Source organism: Cyclopterus lumpus, chromosome 7, assembly GCF_009769545.1.
Source record: "Cyclopterus lumpus isolate fCycLum1 chromosome 7, fCycLum1.pri, whole genome shotgun sequence".
NCBI lineage: Eukaryota > Metazoa > Chordata > Actinopteri > Perciformes > Cyclopteridae > Cyclopterus > Cyclopterus lumpus.
This window is the reverse complement of record NC_046972.1, coordinates 10973418-10994033: the sequence shown is the minus strand read 5'-3', so window position 1 is coordinate 10994033 and position 20616 is coordinate 10973418. Positions and strand designations below refer to the sequence as shown.

The 20616-nt window shown below is 40.6% G+C and overlaps 3 protein-coding genes across 12 annotated transcripts in view; 2 read left to right on the top strand and 1 right to left on the bottom strand.

Moving 5' to 3' along the window:
- The window catches only part of kif1b (kinesin family member 1B), a 55132-nt gene extending 51242 nt beyond the window's left edge, over positions 1–3890 (top strand). For all 4 annotated transcript variants that reach the window (XM_034536899.1, XM_034536897.1, XM_034536903.1 and 1 more), the window contains one exon: positions 543–3890. In XM_034536899.1, the coding sequence (XP_034392790.1) occupies positions 543–585 (43 nt within the window). In that variant the 3' untranslated portion in view covers positions 586–3890. The remainder of the gene's footprint in view (positions 1–542) is intronic.
- A 1201-nt stretch (positions 3891–5091) lies between these two features.
- On the top strand, positions 5092–11572 carry pgd (phosphogluconate dehydrogenase). The gene is made up of 13 exons (XM_034536904.1): positions 5092–5229; positions 5586–5661; positions 5755–5934; positions 6028–6093; positions 6185–6303; positions 6521–6590; positions 6681–6815; positions 6939–7128; positions 8303–8433; positions 8691–8824; positions 9237–9336; positions 10232–10354; positions 11057–11572. Exons 1-13 carry the CDS (start codon positions 5222–5224, stop codon positions 11174–11176), a joined length of 1452 nt encoding a protein of 483 aa, XP_034392795.1. The 5' UTR covers positions 5092–5221; the 3' UTR covers positions 11177–11572.
- Positions 11573–14362: 2790 nt separating this feature from the next.
- On the bottom strand, positions 14363–18967 carry tardbpl (TAR DNA binding protein, like). Of its 7 annotated transcripts, none has more exons than XR_004609736.1 (7): positions 18305–18967; positions 17760–17923; positions 17483–17623; positions 16843–17013; positions 16635–16755; positions 15732–15878; positions 14363–14985 (listed from the first exon to the last, which is right to left on the bottom strand). XR_004609736.1 is itself a non-coding variant. In XM_034537028.1 (6 exons), the coding sequence occupies exons 1-6, from the start codon at positions 18543–18545 to the stop codon at positions 15784–15786; spliced, it is 933 nt and encodes a 310-aa protein (XP_034392919.1). In that variant the 5' UTR covers positions 18546–18967; the 3' UTR covers positions 15056–15783. The 7 variants fall into 7 exon arrangements, 2 of the variants coding, with proteins under 2 accessions (XP_034392918.1, XP_034392919.1); XR_004609738.1 differs by having other exon boundaries at positions 16671–16755; XR_004609737.1 differs by lacking the exon at positions 14363–14985 and adding an exon at positions 15056–15546.
- Between the last annotated feature and the right edge of the window lie 1649 nt (positions 18968–20616).

The following is a 20616-nucleotide window of genomic DNA, read 5'->3' as shown; positions in this document are numbered from 1 at the left end:
TTACAGTGAGAACCTAATCTTACTCGAAAAGAAGTGAACCAACAAAAAAGAGGATTGTCGGCTGCCTGCCAGGCATTAGTTGAGATGCACACAAGTAAACGACAGGTTAACATGGGTGGGAGAGGACCCAAAAGAAATGTAATAATATATGTCCCCACAATGTTGAAACGAAAGCTTTGCCTTCGTGTCCCCCTCGGATATCTGTTGTAGCTCTGACAATCACAAAGAACTGCCAGAGAAAAGATTCATGCTCACAGATCAGTGCCGAGTCAAACTAAAAATACCTTGGCCCTGCTCCTTTTGTACAAGCCCCTCAGCTAATTGTGTTTTTATTTGGTCCGCTTTTTAATTGTGCGTGGGGAAACAGAACCAGGCTCAATAGAAAAGCAAACAAAAGTATCAATTTCACTCTGATTCGGACTAGTGGAACGGACTATGGCTTGTGAAAGCGCCCTCACTCTAACGACACTTAACAGAAGGCAACTCTACATTCTTCAGACGGCATTCTCGTATCGTCACAACATAAAATTCTGTTCCCACAGATCTAAGCTGGCAAGGAGGCGCAGTGGCCTGATGAAGAACTGAGTGGCTTGAATGGCACAAAGGAAACCACGGCTTCCATTGTCTCCAGCAAGCCTTTTGAACATACCAAGTGTTAACACTTACTGTATTAATCATTGTGATTCTTGACAGTTTTCTCTTGTAAGTAGACTTGTGGTTTAAGTCTCCTTTCACGCGACTAAAAGTTTCAGTTCCAGAGAAATTTGCCTCCCCCTCGCCCTCCTACAACTCTGTCAGCTTAGCTTTCCTCCTCTCTATTTCTCTTCCCCTCCTCCTCTTCGACTTTTTGTGTTTTGGTTTTTATGACACTGTTTCGATCTATTTTGGTTCCGCTTTGTCGTCATTCCCCAACTCCCTAACTAGTAGCATGTTGTAATAGTCTACTTGTGTGTGCACGATTCTTCAGAAAATGTTCTTTCTGGCCACTAATTTTCAGTTTGCCAATCATCTGTAAAGAAATTGTCTCTATCAGTGTTATTTGTTTCCCGAGACTAGTTTGATTTCAATTTTTGGTCTTTGGTTTAGTTTTTTAATTAAGATGCCTGCATGCTAACTGCAGCAGTCCTCGGGAGATGAACAGGTTTGCTTCATCAAAGAAATTAAAACACATCCGATAACTTACAGTTGAAACCATGAAGGGAAAATATACAAAAGCAAGGCTACTTTAAGATCTATTGCTGCTAATGAATTCATAGTTGTTTCTTCTCTTCACGCGATCAGGCCGCCACCTCTAGCTCCCCTCTGCCGTCTCCTAAACGGCCTTAGGAAACTAAATGTTAAGTCTGAAAAATGTGTCCCACCTCAGCGAAAACTAAGGGCCGGCTGGATTCCCACCGTCATCCATGTGATATTTAGATCCCGCTCTTCAGTCCGTGCACATTCACCAACGCCAACCCCGATAGTGCCGTCGGTCAAGCGATTACTTACAATCATGCATTTGTGTCGACATCCAAAATACATCAAATCTCATCAATGAAAATGTGACAATGGATTGTTGCTGCAGGAGTAGATATTTATCCCTGTTCTTTTACTATTTCATCTAGAGAAGAGAACAACAGGTTTCGAGGAGGGGGGGGGGGGGGGGGGGGGGGGGGGGGGGGGGGGGGTGGGGGGGGGGGGGGGAGGGGGAGGAGGAGGGGGCAGAATGTGCTTGGTACATGCAGTCTGTTCTGAGATCAGTGTGGTAGTTGACTCTCATTTAAGACATTCCTCTCAGCTCCTTTTGCAGTTTTTTTTTTTTACACTAACATGTTGAGCCTGATATCTAGTTCAGTACGTGTGATACCGAAGACCAAACACAACTTTGTGAAACGGAAGGAAGCAGTGAGAAAGAGGTTGACGTTGCAATGCTCTGGCCTTGACGCTAGTAGATAATTGATGAAGCTGCTAGCACACAGTCTGCAGGACGGATGATGAATACTCGACCACATGACTCCCTCACTGTCATGACAGCGCAGGGTGAAATCTCTAAAAAGAAGTACTTACTGTTCAGCAGCACCACCGGTTACCATTTGTTATTTTCTATTTGTGTTCTTGAATTGAAACTCATCTAACTCTCATTGGGTTGACATTTCTTTTTTAATTATTAACATTGTTTTGTTTCTGTTATGCTTTTAATCACTCCACATTGAAGTTTTGTAAGAAATGTAACGGGGCATTTATTTCTTAAGTTGTAACCAGCTATATTGGTGTTTAACCTTTGTTTTGCACATTAACACATATCTATAGCAAGACGAGGGCAGATGTTTGGCTCATGATTATTTATGATTATCAGGAAGACTGATAAGAGCACATATCAAGGCGACACTGGATAGCTGTTTATTAGAAAAGAAAGAAGTCATATTAAAGGGACGACAAAGGTTTTATTTCTGATATGTTTTATGAAAATATTTGCGCTGTACATCGTAATACTGATGCTACATTTGGCTCCTGCTAAATTATACCTCTGTTTCTTAAAATGGTAGACATGTGACAAGCACAGATGGGCATTCAGAGAACGCTGGCCAACCAACCAGTAGTATGCCCACTCTCTCATATGAAAGGAACATTAGGGTTGAAGGTTTCGAAACAGAGGTAGCCAATGCCTGTTACAGATATTAGTGCAATTATTGAGGACATGTGTTCATTGGTTGCCGATGTAAAGACACGAAAAATATGCCTCGGAAGTCAGAATGAGTGAATATTGTGGCGCGTCACTGCCCTTGGGTCAGCCAACCTGCTGGTCAGAGAAACTGAAACCTGCTGAATTGTTTCTGAGAAAATATTTTGTCGGTCACAGAAAGAAAAATAATAATGAAAAGCTATCTATGCACTGATCAAGGCTCTCAGTGCAACGTACCTCACATCCACCTCAGCGTATTGTGTGAGATGCGTATCGATATGAAGACCTGTTGGAGCAAACATTTTCACGTCACTGACTAATTTGCAGAGGTATATTATTTGGGATTGTGTATTTATTGTTTGCAATGTACATATTAGTTTGCAGCTCTTTGCACATATTAATAAAAGGTTCAACTAACTGATCAAATAAAGTCTGTGCGGTTTAGTTGTTCTACTCAGAGTGAACCAAATGATGATGTGGCAGCCTCTTCCAGTCTGAACTGGGAGAGCGTTGAATGTACTATGAAGATGTACTATGTTTTTCCATCGTTTAATTAAATAAGGAAAAAAGAGAACTAAAATGTAACGCACTTCATCTTTTTCAGGGGAGGTGAGTTACATTAGTTCCTCTTTATTAGAAAGTGGTTTGAGTGAAAGTCTGCTTTTAATTTGAAGAATATTTACTCACTACTCATGCTAGCCAGCCACTTGAATTATAACAAAATTAGGTTTTTAACTCATTTAATTGTTTTCTAATATCAGGGAATATAATATGAAGTAGCTAGTGACATCTAAAATGACAGTATACTATTGTTGTAATGGTGTCTTTCTTCACCTCAACACTTTTGATTTGTTTTCCGTTGATGCCTTTAAAAACAAAACTAGCCATGATAGTTTCCATCTTCCCCTCTGACAATTAATATCAGTTAACTGCGTTCCCTTTGGATTTGTCCACCAAAAGAAAAAAAGACAAACCACAACATTAACACTGTACATTATTTGTCAGACTGGTTTCATTTTCATACTTATTTTGTAAATATCTGTGTTGTATGGAGCTTGAATTAAAATGTAAATATGTTTACTGTATTTGTAATAATTATAATCCATTCGCTGTATAGCATAGATGTGTCATGCAGATATCCTAATTCTGTGTATGGTAATCTTGCACCATTGAACTGTTTAGTGAATGAGGCAAAAATAAAAGTGCAAACTGTGCATTAGCAAAACAAGGTCACCCTGTCCGTCTACTCCTTTGTGCAGTTTGACTCGTCATCTTGTGTGTTTTACATGTTACAACTTCCTGATACCTGTGTGCTGCCCAAGCACATCTCTACCAGGAAAACAACTGATTAGATAGAAGGAACAAGGAAAAATAAAAAATAATATATATATATATATGCATATGCAGAAAGTCAAAATTATGAAATGGCAAGTAATCATTTTAAATTAGTATGTTTTTGTATACTTTTATCATCCCCAACTATTCTTTTAGGGCCGCTCTCATAATCCATTCTTAATTACAACATAGTGCACGTATTTCTGTGTTATACCGTATAACAATATAAATTCCTTTCTATGGAGATGAAAGCAGTGTTAATTAACAAACTTCAGTTAAATGTTTACTTTACTACTTCACATTTCAGTGGTGGAAGAATCCTCAACTTCACCGAAAGTACCAATATGTACATGTATATTACTTATTAAGTATTAAAAGCTAAATGTATGTAAATTCTGTTGAAATCTGTCTGTAAGTGATTACGTTTTTACATTATTAGATTGTGATTCATCAATGTGCACAAGTATCATTCTACCGTGAAGGGTTGTGAAACAATTCATGGGATAGGAAACGGGTACAAACTGAGTTCTGCTGCACATTTTCGTAGTCATTTTCTTTTCTCTAATATGTTCTTCTTTTTTTAAATGAATTATTCCATTTTAACTCTTTGGACCACGGACATATGGACCTTTTTAAATGAAACCCCTCTTTGGTGGTATTGCTACATCTTAAATGTGACGAGGGGACACAAGTTAACGCTGGTTTCATCTTCAGCAGTACGGTATTTTACGCACTTGTTCATGTAAAAACTGTGAGACTAGTGAGTAGGCTCCATCTATCGAATACAAAGTAGTGAAAAGTATTTTTTTTTCTCTTAAATAAAGTACAACTACTTAAACATTTTACTTTAGTAGGTGTCCAGTATTTCCTCTGTTATATTTACTGAGTACGTTGGATTTAACAGCCCATGGTGGTGAGGGGGAGGGGTGCTCTGACGTTTTGTAATGGACGGCTGAAAGGGCCAATAGGAGAAGGGATACATCTGCTCACGATTCTGGACCAATGAGAAGTAGGGAACAACATCTCTTCCATTTACTGGCCGTCGTCTGATTGGCCACTCTATCGGCCACTCTGCGGGGGCGAACGTGAGCCTCTCCCCGTCTCGTCACGTTGAGAAAAGAACAAGGAAGTAAAATACGAGCGAGGAGGAAATCTGAAGTGAAGTGAAGCCCGTCAGTCATTTGAACATTGTCACTTTTCCAAACACCTTATCCGCTGCGCACAATGGCTGAGTAAGTTCTCCAGTTAGTTTGTACTTATTCAGAGAGTCGTTAAAGTGGGAGGGAAGCGGCATATACGTATAATTAATTCATTGTAACGTTAGACTTTGTAACCTTTAGTCGTTTAATTTGTTCAGAGCAATCTTCTTGATGTGTTAGTGTACACTAAACTGTTAGCTCCTTAGCTAACCAGCTTTGGTGTTTAGTAGAAGCATATATAAAATGTCCAGTATGGAGTGAAGATACATTACAGATAAGATGTCCAAAATGTTTTTCGTGTGATTGTGGACAGTTTGTATATGACCTTGTTGATGCTCAGTCCCAGACCAGACGCCCAGTAAGTGTGATGTGTCCTCTTCTCATCACAGGGCAGACATTGCACTGATCGGTTTGGCTGTCATGGGCCAAAACCTCATCATGAACATGAATGACCACGGCTTCGTGGTAAGATGATCACTTCAGTCCCATAACTTGTTCCACTCTTTTTATTGTCCCCTTGTTTTATTTCACCCAGTAATCACCAAACCTCTCCAACAGGTCTGCGCTTACAACCGAACCGTGTCCAAGGTGCATGACTTCCTGAAGAATGAGGCGAAGGGCTCCAAGGTGGTTGGAGCCGAATCCCTGGAGGACATGGTGTCCAAGCTGAAGAAGCCCAGGAGGATCGTCCTGCTGGTCAAGGCAGGGCAGGCTGTGGATGACTTTGTCGACAAACTGGTTGGTAGTTCATTCTGAACTGTGCTCCAGTCACTTGTGGAAAAGTGAGTCCTTCCTAGTTACATAAATTGTGCTGCATTTGTTCTTCTTCAGGTCCCTCTTCTTGAGGCTGGGGATATCATCATCGACGGGGGCAACTCTGAATACAGAGACACAACAGTAAGTCGTGGAGAAAAAACAAACAGTTTGCCAGTAAATCTTTATTTACGTTTGTCGAAATGTTCAACATATTTGTGTTTCTGACGTACAGCGGCGGTGCAAGAGTCTGAAAGAGAAGGGCTTGCTGTTTGTCGGCAGTGGAGTCAGTGGTGGAGAAGAAGGGGCTCGTTATGGACCCTCACTAATGCCGGGAGGACATAAAGAGGCCTGGTGAGTCATCACAAACGTCTCAACTGCTCACACTTTTAGATGCATGTTGGATGTAGGGCACATGAATGTTAAAATACACAGAGTGACACCTGATAAAGTTGGAGACATGTGGGACCTGTGCGGCATGTTGAAACAATGAATATCTCTGAGAATATTAATTCCTCCATTTTAGTAAGTTGGAATCAATTAAAATGCTTGCTGTTGCTTTCTTTTGAAGGCCACATATAAAAGAAATCTTCCAGAGCATCGCTGCCAAGGTCGGAACAGGAGAACCTTGTTGTGACTGGGTGAGTGCTGTTTAATGTGTGCTGAACGTTTACTATACTTGCTGTTGTGTCAAGTCGTCTCACACTATTCTGATTGGCTTGCTTGTGCAGGTTGGAGATGAGGGTGCAGGTCATTTTGTGAAAATGGTCCATAATGGCATCGAGTATGGCGACATGCAGCTGATTTGTGAGGCCTATCACCTCATGAAGGATGTTCTGGGTATGGACCACGATGAGATGGCACAGGTGAGCTTTAAGATGTTCCCTTCATTAGTATTTGTTTGTGGCATGTGAGTTTTGTATAACTAAATGAAGAAACAAAAAAGTGTGGCTGACTATGTTTCATCACACTGTGGTTGAATCACTCAGGCTTTCGACAGCTGGAACAAGACAGAGTTGGACTCCTTCCTGATCGAGATCACGGCGAACATCTTTAAATACAAGGACTCTGATGGTACACACCTGTTGCCCAAGATCCGCGACAGTGCTGGACAGAAAGGCACAGGGAAGTGGACGGCCATCTCAGCCCTGGAATACGGCACGCCCGTAACTCTGATCGGTAAGAGAAAGAAAGGAGGTTGTAGAAAAGGAAGTATCTGGTTTCCTTCGCTCTTCTTTCAATACTGGCTGCTTTCAGTAAACTCTGTTTGTCATGATGACTTGGCATTACGTCACACGTGTTAGGATTTCAACACTGATTCAACAAATTGAAGAGCAGTGGGACAAATGATCAGAGTTGTTTTAGCTAACATTTAGCTTTACTGGCCAGTGAGCTGCTTCTCCACTAAGAAGATTGACGGCTTTTCTAGTGGCCTGCTCATCTCTGGTGACATAAGGAGGATTTGTGATACTCCCTGCAGCTTTGCTCTGACTGTATGGCAGTTATAAACAGCCGTGGACAAAATAAAGATCAGGGAGTTTAATAATCCAGTACAAAAGATGTCTTTATAACAGCTCGAGCCCTACAAAACAGACACAGTATGTCAGGACATACATCAGAAACCTTTAGTAAAAGTTCAATCACGCAGATATTTTGGAGCAGAAATTTTGGAGCAGAAATTTGCCGCTCACCAAACCCCTGCAACCATAGTAGAGATTAGATTTTCTAAAACACATTTGTTTCCTCAATCCCTGTCAGTGCCGTAGATCCTGTTGTGATGGAGAGAGATAGACGGGCTCGCCCCTGACACAATGAAACCTTTTGTAAAGCCTCTGTGTGGAGCGGTCTGACAGGCCGGTACAGTTTGCATGGATGGCTCTCTGACCCCGATGGGGAAAACATTCCAGGCCAGGATGGTTCCCTCACTGGACACTTTTTCTCTCTATCTGTCTCTCTGCCTGTCGGTTGCATCATTGTCGTTTTTGTGTCAAGTCATGCTTACCCAACAGTTGCTTCCTCCTATCTTGAAACAGTGGTAATCTAATTGACATTTTACTGTGGCAACTGGCTCTCCTTTTTTTCCTTCTTCTCCTAATGTAGTAGTTAGTGGCATGAATCTTGTATAACTACTGCTGAGTCATGCTGATCCTCGGGCATTGTTTGCATGTTAGCACGGTGTTCCTGCAGCACAGCTGTGACGATAGCATAACCGATGTAATCATGTGTTGTAAAGGGTTTCAGAAAATCTAAATGAATGTTTTCCGAGCCCTGTTTTTGAGTGACTCTCCAATAACATGACGTGTGCCTCTTCACTCTCCCTCCCTCCCCGTCTCTTTCCATATGCGTGTTTCAGGAGAGGCTGTCTTTGCCAGATGCCTGTCCTCTCTTAAGGATGAGAGAGTTGAGGCCAGCCGCAGCCTTTCAGGGCCACAGGGGGTCAAATTCAGCGGTGACAAGGCTGCCTTCCTGGAGGACATCAGAAAGGTAGAACACACAGTGTAGTGTACTTGTTTTTAAAGTACACCTTGCTAAAACTGATGAAGTCTAATACAACAGCCCTGCAATATATCCTGCTGTCATGAAGGTTATAACGTTGGGTTTTTTGTTGATACTGTTTTGGAGAGGATTGAAGTTTTATTTATGATTGTAAAATGTACTTTTCTTTTGTTTTTACGGTACCCAATATTCACTTCAAATTGTGTCACAATGTCTAATTTATATACACTCTCTCCTCTCTCAAGGCTCTCTACGCCTCCAAGATCATTTCCTACGCGCAGGGCTTCATGCTGCTGCGCCAGGCAGCCAAAGAGTTCGACTGGTCCCTCAACTACGGAGCAATCGCTCTGATGTGGAGAGGAGGCTGCATCATCCGAAGGTTCATTTAAGCTCATTTGTGTCCCCATACCACAAGTTTTGCCTCACTGCAGCCTCGTGCAACTTTTATGTCAACAGGTGTCTTTCACACTGATGGTGAAAACTGTGGTTTGGCCGTGTAAGAGAGAGAAATAAAATGGAGAAGTTCTTTTTTTTCCTCATTAAAATAAATGAGGAAATTATGGTTGTGACACTGGTTTCTTTTGTATAATCTGACCAAAATGTTGCGGAAACCAAAATCAAATATAACACTTTGTGGGACTTGCAGTGTTAGACACCATTTGACCTGGTGATGGTATTTTTTTTTAATGTATTTTAGTTATGTAATGACATGTTCCTTTTACTTAGAGGAGAATATTCTTCTTTTTCTGTTATTATTGTTGGCTAACGCTGCTCCTCACCTTCATCACCAGTGTCTTCTTGGGTGAAATCAAAGAGGCGTTCGACAGAGACGCTGAGCTGCAGAACTTGTTGCTGGACACGTTCTTCAGTGATGCTGTGCAGGACTGTCAGGTATGAGGTTGAAGGAGGAAGTGGCCAAAGATCAATCTGTCAATACCCTCATTGACAAAGACACAAAGTTATTTCCTCTTTTACAAAGAAAAGAGTGAACAGCACCACTTGTTAGCTTACTTGTCAGCTGTCTTGAGATGCCATTTTCTGGAAAGTAGTTTTCAAACTAGTGAGTCTGGTGATTTCTTTTGTTACATTGTTATGGAGATGACAGAGTGGATGTATTCATTGTTTATACATCATTCAAACTGTCTAGAAAACAACAGTTTTTTTTATCAGACTCGAGGGGACACAAAGAGACCCAAGTAGAGAAACGCAGCATGATTATTAACAAGCAGCAGAGAAAAGCAGCAATGTGTTTTTCTACACTTCATAAATCACACTTTCCATCTTCTACAAAAGTAAAAGCTCGTAGCGAGTCTGCAAGAATCCACCTGAGACCTTCGGCCTTAGACTTGGACAGAAGATAATTTGCACCTCGGTCAAATCGGGTCTCTGTTACAAGGAACTGAGTGGCCTTATATGTACATGACTCTATTGTCCAGGATTTGGCAGCATCTAATAGTGAGGTTGCAGTTTGCAGCCAACTGAAACTCCTCCTTGGTGCCGAGCGAGTAGAAGAACTAAGAACTACGGTTGCCAGCGTGAAAACGCAGATGGCCCTTTCTTGAGCCAGTCATTGGTTTGTCTCATCTTGGCTATTGTAGAAACATGGCCGATATATAAACGGCTCATTCTACAGTAATAAAAACACAATTGGTTTTATTTTCAGGTGATCATCCATATTAATATTATATGCCATTTCTGCTAATGGATCCCACAACAATGTAAACACTAAATTGCGTTACCGCCATAAAAACAAACGGTTGTTAACCAGGTTAATTTCTTTGTTTAGGAGTCATGGCGCAGAACGGTCAGCACTGGAGTCCAGCACGGCATCCCGATGCCCTGTTTCACCACAGCTCTGTCCTTCTATGATGGTTACAGACATGAAAAGCTGCCCGCTAACCTCCTCCAGGTAAGACCGGTTGATGCTGCAGAGCCCCTGAGCATATGGCGAGGAGGCGTAACGGATTGAAGAGATCACGTTGGGATCTCAGGGCTTTAAGACCCTGACAGTTGTGTATAGCCACTTTTACTCATCTGTCTTTAGACTCGATTTTTTTTATCTTTTGAAACTTCATCATATAAATATACTCAGTTTGTCAATTTGAATCTCATAATACACAAGAAGGTCAAATATTACTGGCTGTAAATGTGAGAGTCTGTCTGTCCACAGCTAATATTTTTGGTGCTCATTTATGACTGTACACTCAAATGGTTGCGATGCTTCACAATTTAACAATATATATATATATATATATATATATATATATATTATTGACTGCAGTCTTTGACTGCTGACTCCTCACTCGGCGGTGCAAGTGATCAACAACTCCCTCAGTAGCCAACAGGGTTTCTGGAAATGTTATGATCCATTAAAGTCACAAGATGAATACGTCTTCTTATCTCCGCCACCATCTTGGCTGTAAGAAAGCTTGGAGGGGGAGGGAGCTTCAACTCTTCTTTGTTTAGGAGGGGAGAGGGAGACGCAACTGCTCTGTTGGTTTAATAAAACAAGCAATTTGAAGGCCTACATATTTAACAATTGTCAAATGAACCATTGGTATCTCTGTGTGGGTGTAAAAGATTGTTTATGTTATGTTTTGTTGTTTTTTAGGCCCAGAGGGACTACTTCGGAGCCCACACATATGAACTGCTGTCAAACCCCGGTCATTACATCCACACCAACTGGACTGGCCATGGTGGAAATGTCTCCTCTTCATCCTACAATGCTTGAGGATCATCTTCACGTCACTCAAAAACATAAACGGGATGGAAGGAGGAGAGGGAGTTATCTGTGAGAGAAGAAGACATGTTACACTTTCCATCTTTACAACCATGATAACCACGCCTAAATATTTAATAGCCCCGCCCCCCTGAACAATCACTGTAATACAACTTCTTCTCTCAAAAATGTGGAAAGAAGTGGAATCCTAAATGATTTATGTCATAAACTCTACACTGGGGGTTTTGGTGTAGCAACATTTCAGGGTTGACTCCATCTGGATACTTTGGTTAATGTGCTGGCTACCAGTCATGGTGGGCTCAGGGTTCACGGTATTAACACTGGATTAAGGTGAACCATTGCACTGTACTGTATTAGGCTAAATAAAGATTTCAATCCCTTTATAAATAGCTTGCATCGTCCTTACTCTCTGGGTGCCGTAAACAGGATAGAGATGTTTGTGTGCCGAACTAAACCAGGCAACAAGTGACATAAGTTGCCTGATTCATAAACAGGGTATTCAGTATAAAACTTCGAGCCACTGACCTATTCAGGGTGTGTCATGTCATATACGTCTGAAGTGTGGATATATACAGTGAATATATAGTTGGATTCAAGAAGCAAAAAAAATAATATTTAATTTATATCAATATCAGCATCAGCATCAAAATCATGTGTGTGTGTGTGTATATATACGTATATATATATACGTATATATATGTGTGTGTGTATATATATATATATATATATATACACACACGTATATGTATATATATACGCGTGTGTGTGTATATATATATATATACACGTGTATAAATATAAATATATATATATACGTGTGTGTATATATATATGTATATATATATATATGTATGTGTATCTATATATATATATATGTATATGTGTGTGTGTGTATATATATATATATATATATATATATATATATATATATATATATATATATATATATATATATATGTATATGTGTGTGTGTGTTGTTTTGTCCTTTCAGTGATGGTCCAGCAGATGGCCCTAAGAACATGACCCATGTTTCTTTATACACAGTGACAGTAATCAAAAACTAAAGTTGCTATGACAAACCAAATCGTTCAGTTTTGGTCATGAAGGGATCAGATAAATTGAAGGGGCACATACATACATACACATATAATAATGCAGACTGCAATGGTTCTGCCATTAATACTACTTAAGTAAATTTCTTAACTTGGTGCCAGAGGCATGCTGATTCAACTAGACAGTACTATTAGATTGCATCAAAAAATAATTATAAAATAAAAACTCAACAGCACTACAGTCTTAAAAAAACTGAATGTTATAAATATCCCAAAACGATTATTGCAGGACTCTTGACTAAGATTTAATTGCACAGGTGTTGATGTGTGCTCTCGCTCGTATAACAGTCCAACTATACAGAACACGGCAGCTTCTTTCAATGTAAACGGTCCAAATGAACCGGCTACTGCATTCACTGACCCATTTCTGAGTGAGCCTAGTGTTTTACAACCTGTGGGTCAGAGAGGACCCTTTGAAAGGGACGCAAGATGAAGCTGAGGGGTCACAAAAGGATTCCTGCAACACGGGAAAGAATTTAAATATTGTTCTGCATCATTTCTCTGAGCTCTTTCTAATTTAAAATAGTGGAATAGGATACTTCCTCAGGCCTCGAATACATATTTGGGTTTTGAGCATAAAATCAGTTCAACCTGAGACAAGGGCTCCTAAGTAAGTACTAAGTAAGTAAATCCTGCTCCATCGGGTGCCGAGGCCTCACCTCTACGACCCCGGGTCACATGTGGCCGACCCTTGTTGCATGGCATTCCCTATCTTTCTGTCCCTTTATTTTATTTCATCTCTTTACATTTGACTGTCTAATTGATGCATAATCTGACCCCCAAAAAACTAAGCAATAACTAAGCAAGGTAACACAAACTATGTGGCCAGAAGCCAAAACAAAACAAATTTAAAAAGTTTAAAGGTTAGGTGATAGTAGTGTGTATTAAGAAGCATACTGCTTATTCCCTTGTGTCTTCTCAGCTGTGCTGTCGGTTGCTGAAACAAACTTGATGCTTTCACATCCCAGCAGTGAGGAGCGTTGTACCTAACAAGAGTGTGTCACAGCTGCTATTAAACCTGCTGTTAAACAACCTAACAAAGCCTCACCTCAGTGCACCTGAGCTGCAGTAGCTTCTATTTTATATTCAACCGTTCCGGGAGGCCTAAAAGACTTTCTCGTTTGACTCTTCTTGTCAGAGCTTTGATCCTGAAGCAGAACAAACAAAACAAACACAGTCATTTGTACACTTTACTACATACATACACATCAAATACCAGAAACAGGCAGTGGGAGGCTGCTATTTGGATACCCCCACTGGTTAAAGAAAGCTAAATGTGTGTGAATCTTTTCCTCTTCTCTTAAGCTTAATTAAACCAAAGAACAGAGCATTCACTACAATTATTCCTTAAGAGGCCTGATGTCAAACAGAAGTCGCACAAGAAGCCACGAGAGCTCTGTGAAGGCCGTGCAGGTGCGGGATGAGGCTGCTGAGTCATCTGCAGACAAAGCAGGCAGCAAGGCGACACCAGACGGTGTCATGATGCACAATGACGGGGGAGGAAGACTGGACCACAGATGGAGATCAAACACTCTCTACTTCCTGGTATTCTGATACAAAGTTAACCACATAGTGAACAACTGCTTAAACTATTGTGTTGGTAGCATGAAATTAAAGATCCAGAAAACTGGTTTCAATGTTTAGTTATCTTTAACATTAATTATAAAGGATTAAGATCTACATCATTACATACTTTAATATTCTACATATAATTTTTAAATAACTATAACTTTGCAAGATACTTTTCTGACTTATGTGAAACTATGATTCTTTTATGACTATTCACACCGGGTCTATACATATTTATTTCATCACTCGTTATGACTTGTGCCAGCCATACAATACAGTTATTGTTTTCATTTTTAGACTATGACATACTTTACTTTTTTTCAACAATATATATATATATATATATATATATATATATATATAGAGAGAGAGAGAGAGAGAGAGAGAGCGAGTACACATTTCAGCATAAAACATGAAGGCTTGGAAAACTGTAAAAATAATAGTTTGGAGGTGGAGCCCTGTAAGAAAACAATCTACATTGAGAGACGACAGGTGATTAAAAACTCAAAAACCTGTTTATTTTACACCGCAATACTAAAATATCTTGATACAGAAAGTGAAAATTCCTGCTGGCATGTTCAATCAGTTGTTTAAGTCCCTTTTTTTTTTAACTCTTAGTGATACATTCCATCCACTTTACAATCAGGATAAACAAAATAACAAAAACATCTTGCCTTGTTGAAATGTTTTGATCACATCGAAAAGAAACCTACTAGTTAATACTTCCATAAGTTAACAATGAGTGTTACGAGGACAAAGAAAAGCATTCACTGACAGAAATGCATGTTTCAGATTAAAAAGGCAGACTTTGTGAAAAAAATAAAAGAATGACTGCTGCCAAACTGTAGGTGTGACTTTGGTCCTATTTGTGACATTTGTAGGTATGAACAAATACCTCAGCCCAATTGAGAATGGTCCGCTCTAAATTTGATTACGGGAAAGTCCGAAGTTTCTTGCTAGTGAAGTGAAGAAGATCCTTTTCAGGATTAAGGCAGACGTGCAGCAATTCCATTGTTGGTTTTGGTTTGTGCCGGCCCACCCAACAATGTCTTCAGCTTCTCCATAACTGACTCCAACCTGGATTCTGACGAAAACCTGGGCTGTCCATGTCCGAGGTCCCTATACATGTAAATTAAAGTGTTGGCATTTCAATTAATGTGAAGTCAAAAATAAGTCACTGTCAAGAGTGTATTATACCTAGTCAAATTCTGTTTTATTTCAGACTTCCCTTTGATTCACAAAACATAGAAAAAGCATTCGTAACCACTTCAAACACAAACTTTCAAATGGGAACTTGTCAAACATTCACCACAGCAACCTCAAACTTAAACACACTTTCAGTGTTTTCCCACACAGACTTCACCAGCACAGTCTCATTTTCACACAGAGGGTGGTAACAAGGAGAAAATAAAGCAAACAACCAGACACAGCATTCACATTAAATCAGACAGCAAGAGAAAGCTACGAAAAAGGTACAAATACTCATTACGCACTTGACATTTCACTGTTTTTTAAGAATTAAGGTTGATAGAAAATGATGACAAAAAGCAGAGACCCTAGGGATCTCGAGATGCAATTAATGTCCTTGTGATGGCCATTTGGGACACACTCGTACTTGCTTCTTCCTCTCACACTCGCACAAAGCCACAGGTTCTTCTCAACTCTCGCAGGCATTTGTGTCTTTAAAAAAAAAAAAAAATACATTTTGCACAAACAGTCCTTCTCACACTTCTTTCAATTTGCTCTTGCGTTCGCTCACTCACTCGGTCCAACATCAATCCCACTCATTGATCTTGAAAAGCGACAATAGCAGACAAAATTTTTATATCCTTAAAAAGGTGAGAGGAAAAAAAGACAACACCCACCGTCTAACACAGTATATGCAGAGTGAAGCTGTGTTCTTTGATGGCAAAGCATTTACACATGGGAAGAGGGGAATTGATACTGAGATCTGTCGAACATTGCAGCCAATGAGGCGCTTCCTCCCGGGAAATTGGGAAAGAGTTGGTGAACTGCAGAAGAGATTTTCATGAAGGCGTTTCCAAATGATGTCAAAACAAAAAATACAATGAACTGCACACAGATATATAATTATATCAAGCTCATTTTACAAGGGGACACAGGGGCTCTCAAGATACTCGTGCATGTTTATAAATATTTATCTTGCATGCAGTCATCTCTGTTTTAACATTTAAAATCAAAGCAGAGTGTGGGAGTTTCCACTAACAAACTAAACTTTTCACCCATTCAATGCATGACATAATCAGTCACACGCAAGTATAAATCTTTCTCTTTAACAAAATAAAAAGGCAGTATATTTTTAATAATAGGAACATAAGATATAAGCAGTTCCCAACTGTATGTATACTTACCAGATTAGCCTAATAGCAACAGAAAAGCACAACTCTAAGATATCTACACTCCCCAACTAGAAGACTTGGACTCCATAGAGGTGCCAAAGCCGGAGCTGAAGCCACTGCTAGAGGCGGTGTTAGTGCCTGCAGCCCAACCGAGGCTAGCTGAGCTGGGGCTGCTGTAACTGGCGCTGGTAGAGCTATAGGTCTGGTCTCGGGTTGTAGGGGCTGTGCCTGCCGTTGTGGCCAGACCCTGCTGGTTAGCCAGCATGCCCATCATTCCCCAACTGCTCTGCAGCGCTGCCTGAGCTGCCGCCACCATCGCTGGGTTTAGACCGAGAGCCCCAAAGTTTACCCCACCACTACCGCTGCCTATCCCCCCACGATTACTGCCATAGCCCTGACTGAACCCACCAGCCCCAAACCGCCCTCGATCCATCATTTGCCTACTATTATTGTGTTTGGGCTCAGCATTGGAGATGTGCACGCTGATGCCCTTGATGATCAAGTCCTCTCCACACAGGGCTTGGGCAACCTGAGAAAGGAGATGAGGAGAAAATAAATCAGTAGTCATTATACCGGCAATTTATAATCCAACGCTGCCATTTACGGTGAATCTCACCTGGTCATCGGCAAACGTGACAAATGCAAATGCCCGGAAAGGTTTGGGGATGAAGACATCAGTGACTTCGCCATACTGCATGAAGTACTGCCTCAGTTCATCGGTTGTCATGTCCTCTGTACAGCGGCCAACAAAGATTTTACGGCTCCGCATGGGCTCATCAGGACCCGCCTGAAAGGACAAACAGACACAGCAATAACTTAAGAAATCAATACTTAGTCTTTTTAAAAACATACTTCTGACCAATTAAGAATAATTTTCCAAACATTTAATTTGTGACATGCATTTATATTGCAGGGTCAAGATCCAAGATTGGGAGCGTATCGAGGGCTCACAGAGTTTACCTACGGTTGAACTGGAGGGTGGGTGCTACACTTCTGGGACAACGCCGTTGGTCGGGGCAGTATTATTAGCTGTAACCACCGTAAGCGAGCAGTGCAGAGCAGGTCACATGCTCATTAATGCTCTGAATGTTAAATACAGCTCTTTTAATGTTAAATACAGCTCTTTTAACAGCTTAATAAAAATATATCGACAGTAGAAATCCAGGAGATGATCGCCAATATCTTATTTAACCCTTAGCCCAAAGGCAATCTAAATTTATACCATTAGGTTCACGACTATACTCGCACTAAAATACCTTTGAGTTGGGAAGTTTGCAGTCACACCATCGTCCATCAATCATGTGTCTCTGAGCAATCACTTTGGTTTGCGTCTCATACTCGGTGAACCGGACAAACCCGAACCCTTTGGAGTTGCCAGTCTTCAAATCCCTCTTGACCTGGAGTGAACAGAGGATATGCAAGCTTCATTACAAATTGTAAATACATCAGAATAGTAAGATATCCATGTTACATGATATGCCTAACAAATAAATGTTGCCAAAAATACTAAAGAACGAGATGAGATGTCGCTACCTGCACCATGATGACCTCCCCAAAAGTAGTGAAATAATCTTTCAGGTCTTGTTCGCTTGTTTTCCATGGCAGCCCGAGGACAATGAGATCTGATGTCTTCTGAAAGCCCCTTTTCACTTTCACAGCTGAGGCAGCATCTATTTCATCCATCTTTCTTTTGTTATCTGTGGAGAACAAAATAAGGAGATACATCAGGGCAATGAGTTTTGTTTCAAGACAAATTGTGTAATCAGATGAAACTACAAACCCCCTGAGCTCTTTACCGTCTGGTTGTGACAGCAACACACATTGACCAAGATACAACACATGGCCAAAAGTAAGAACATCAACATTGACTCCATATCTGACTGCAGAGCATCTTACTCCATGCACATCAACATGCTGCTTTAACAGGCTAGGCCCTTCTGTGGAACCTGGCTGCAGGGATTTACTGCCATTCAGTCACAAGAGCATTACAGAAGATATGTTGGGTCATCGCTCATTCCAGTTCATCCCAAATATGTTTGACGGGTTGAAGTGCAGTCTAAAACAACAACCAATCTTACCTTTAGGGTAATTGACGACATAGACCAAGTTCCCCCAGTCGTTCTCAGGAGCATGCAGGACCCCCTCCACGAGCCGGACTCCCCTCATACACTGGGATTCTGGGTTCCTGTAACGCAGCCCGCACGCCCCTGGAAACTGTGCTGCTACCGACGATAGCAAAATAGTACCATCATCCTCCGAAGGGATTTCCATGGGCTCCTCGTTTTCATCTTCAGCCACACGAATGTACAGCTCGGACATGGTCACTAAATGGTTGGTGGCTGGCCCGAGTAAAAGCAGCGGGTGGAGCTAAAGTCAAAGACCGGGACAAGACTGTGTCGAAACGCAAACACTCAACTCACTGTAGCATTCACTATCTTCTCCGCTCGCAGCACGCGTAAACACGTTAGTCAGCTAGCTAACAAGCTAGCGTTAGCAAACGAGACGGCTCGGAAAATGAATGACCAGTCAGTTTCGCGCAATGTTCGCCGTCAACAAACACACGAGACCTGCTCTTAGCTGCTAGTTATGTGGCTGGAAGTCATACGCTTACATAAACATCGACAAAAGTATCTTATTCGTTCAGCTTTACGTTCAAAATCGAAAAGACCACATATAATGCAGCAGAACGCGGCTAACCTCTATAACCTCAAGCTAGCTAACAAAATGGCTGCGCACTTTGTAGAGATGACATCAGCCAGTTGGGAGGGAACACTCTTACGTTTTTGTGGGGGTGTCACAAATTAAAATTAGAAACATTAAGTACATGATTTGATTCCAGGTCCCCAGTTACCAGTTAACTTTTTGCAGACGACTTTTAAACTGTTTGTGGTTAACTTTATTAATCGTATCGTTTTCCATAACTTACAATGGGGAAGGTTTAAGGATCGAGGTTTACCCTTTGACGTCTTATTTATAGATCCGCCAAGAGTCTAAACAAAAGATACGCACCATGCGCACTGAGAAATTATATTCAAGAAAAAAACATTTAATACCATGCCGCCATGATAATTTGGGAAATTGGTTTTCAACCGAAGTATATGACTTGAATATGTATTTGGGGATTTTGGTTTACATTATTTATATTTACATTATTCTGTGCATCGTTCAATCCCACAGAATCCAAGAGTTTGTCAAATATCAAACATATCAGGATGAATTGTACGGAGATGTATCTAAAATGGTATAAGACATTTATAATATTTGTATTTGATTGAATCGTGCATTAATAAAAAATAAAACATTTGGCGATAGTTTGGTATTAAAACGTCACTAATTTTAAACATATCATCTCAATAAAAAGCTGAGATTAAATAAAACGACAACACTGGATTTTACAGGCTTTATTCAGAATAGAACAAAACATTCTTCAATGATCAAAGCCTTGACAAAAAAGAGGGGTTTCAACTGCCTTAAAACCCATTTTTTCACACATGCTGGAGACAATGATCATTCTTTAAGACCTTTTTGTCATTTTCCTTTAAAGTGTCAAAGCAAACACACCTGTGTTTATTCCCACTTCCCTGTATGGAGTCGCATACCCCAGTGATGCCAGTCCACTTACTACAAATAGGCTAGGCTCAGACTGCCCATGAGTTTTCTTTAGTGGAAGTGACATGGATCAGATGAGATTGGGCATCCTACTTAGAACTTTGTGAGTAGCATAACATTGGACAAAAATCGACTTGAACTATTCACAATTTTCAAAATCTAAGTTGAATTCTACCATTCTTTTTTTCTAGTGTTTTACAATGTTTTATCACAAGGAGCGTGCTTTCCATTCAGACAACAGAATGGATTCATACCCCAACAACAAGAATAACAGGTAAATGTGTTTTGCTGTGATAAAGGCTGATTTGAAATGGGTTTTCCACATCTCTGAAAATGTTTTCATTTTCAGAAGGAGATGTGGAATGTTTTTCTGAATACATGGAGATGTGGATACATAGTGTGAGGATTGAAGGGTTGAGACTCTGGCTGTCCGGGGCCTTACAGATACAAGGTAATTATTTCAGACACAATCAATGAAAAAATATTGACATAGACATGAGATATAATACCTTTGACTCAAGTTTTTCTTTCTGTAAGTCCACCGTGCTTCTCTAGATCACCTAAACCCCCAGCTGTCTGCCTGTGGATTCTCACTGCACAAAGACCCTAACAATAACTTTATTTTTAGAGTCAGTTACACTGGATGTTTTGTCCAGCAACGGGTATGTCTGACGCAATCAGAAATATCTATTGCACACACACACACTCATATGACCTTCGGAGATGAGCATGGTGGTGATCCTTCTCTGGATGGATATTGATTTTTCAGAATGGCTATCAT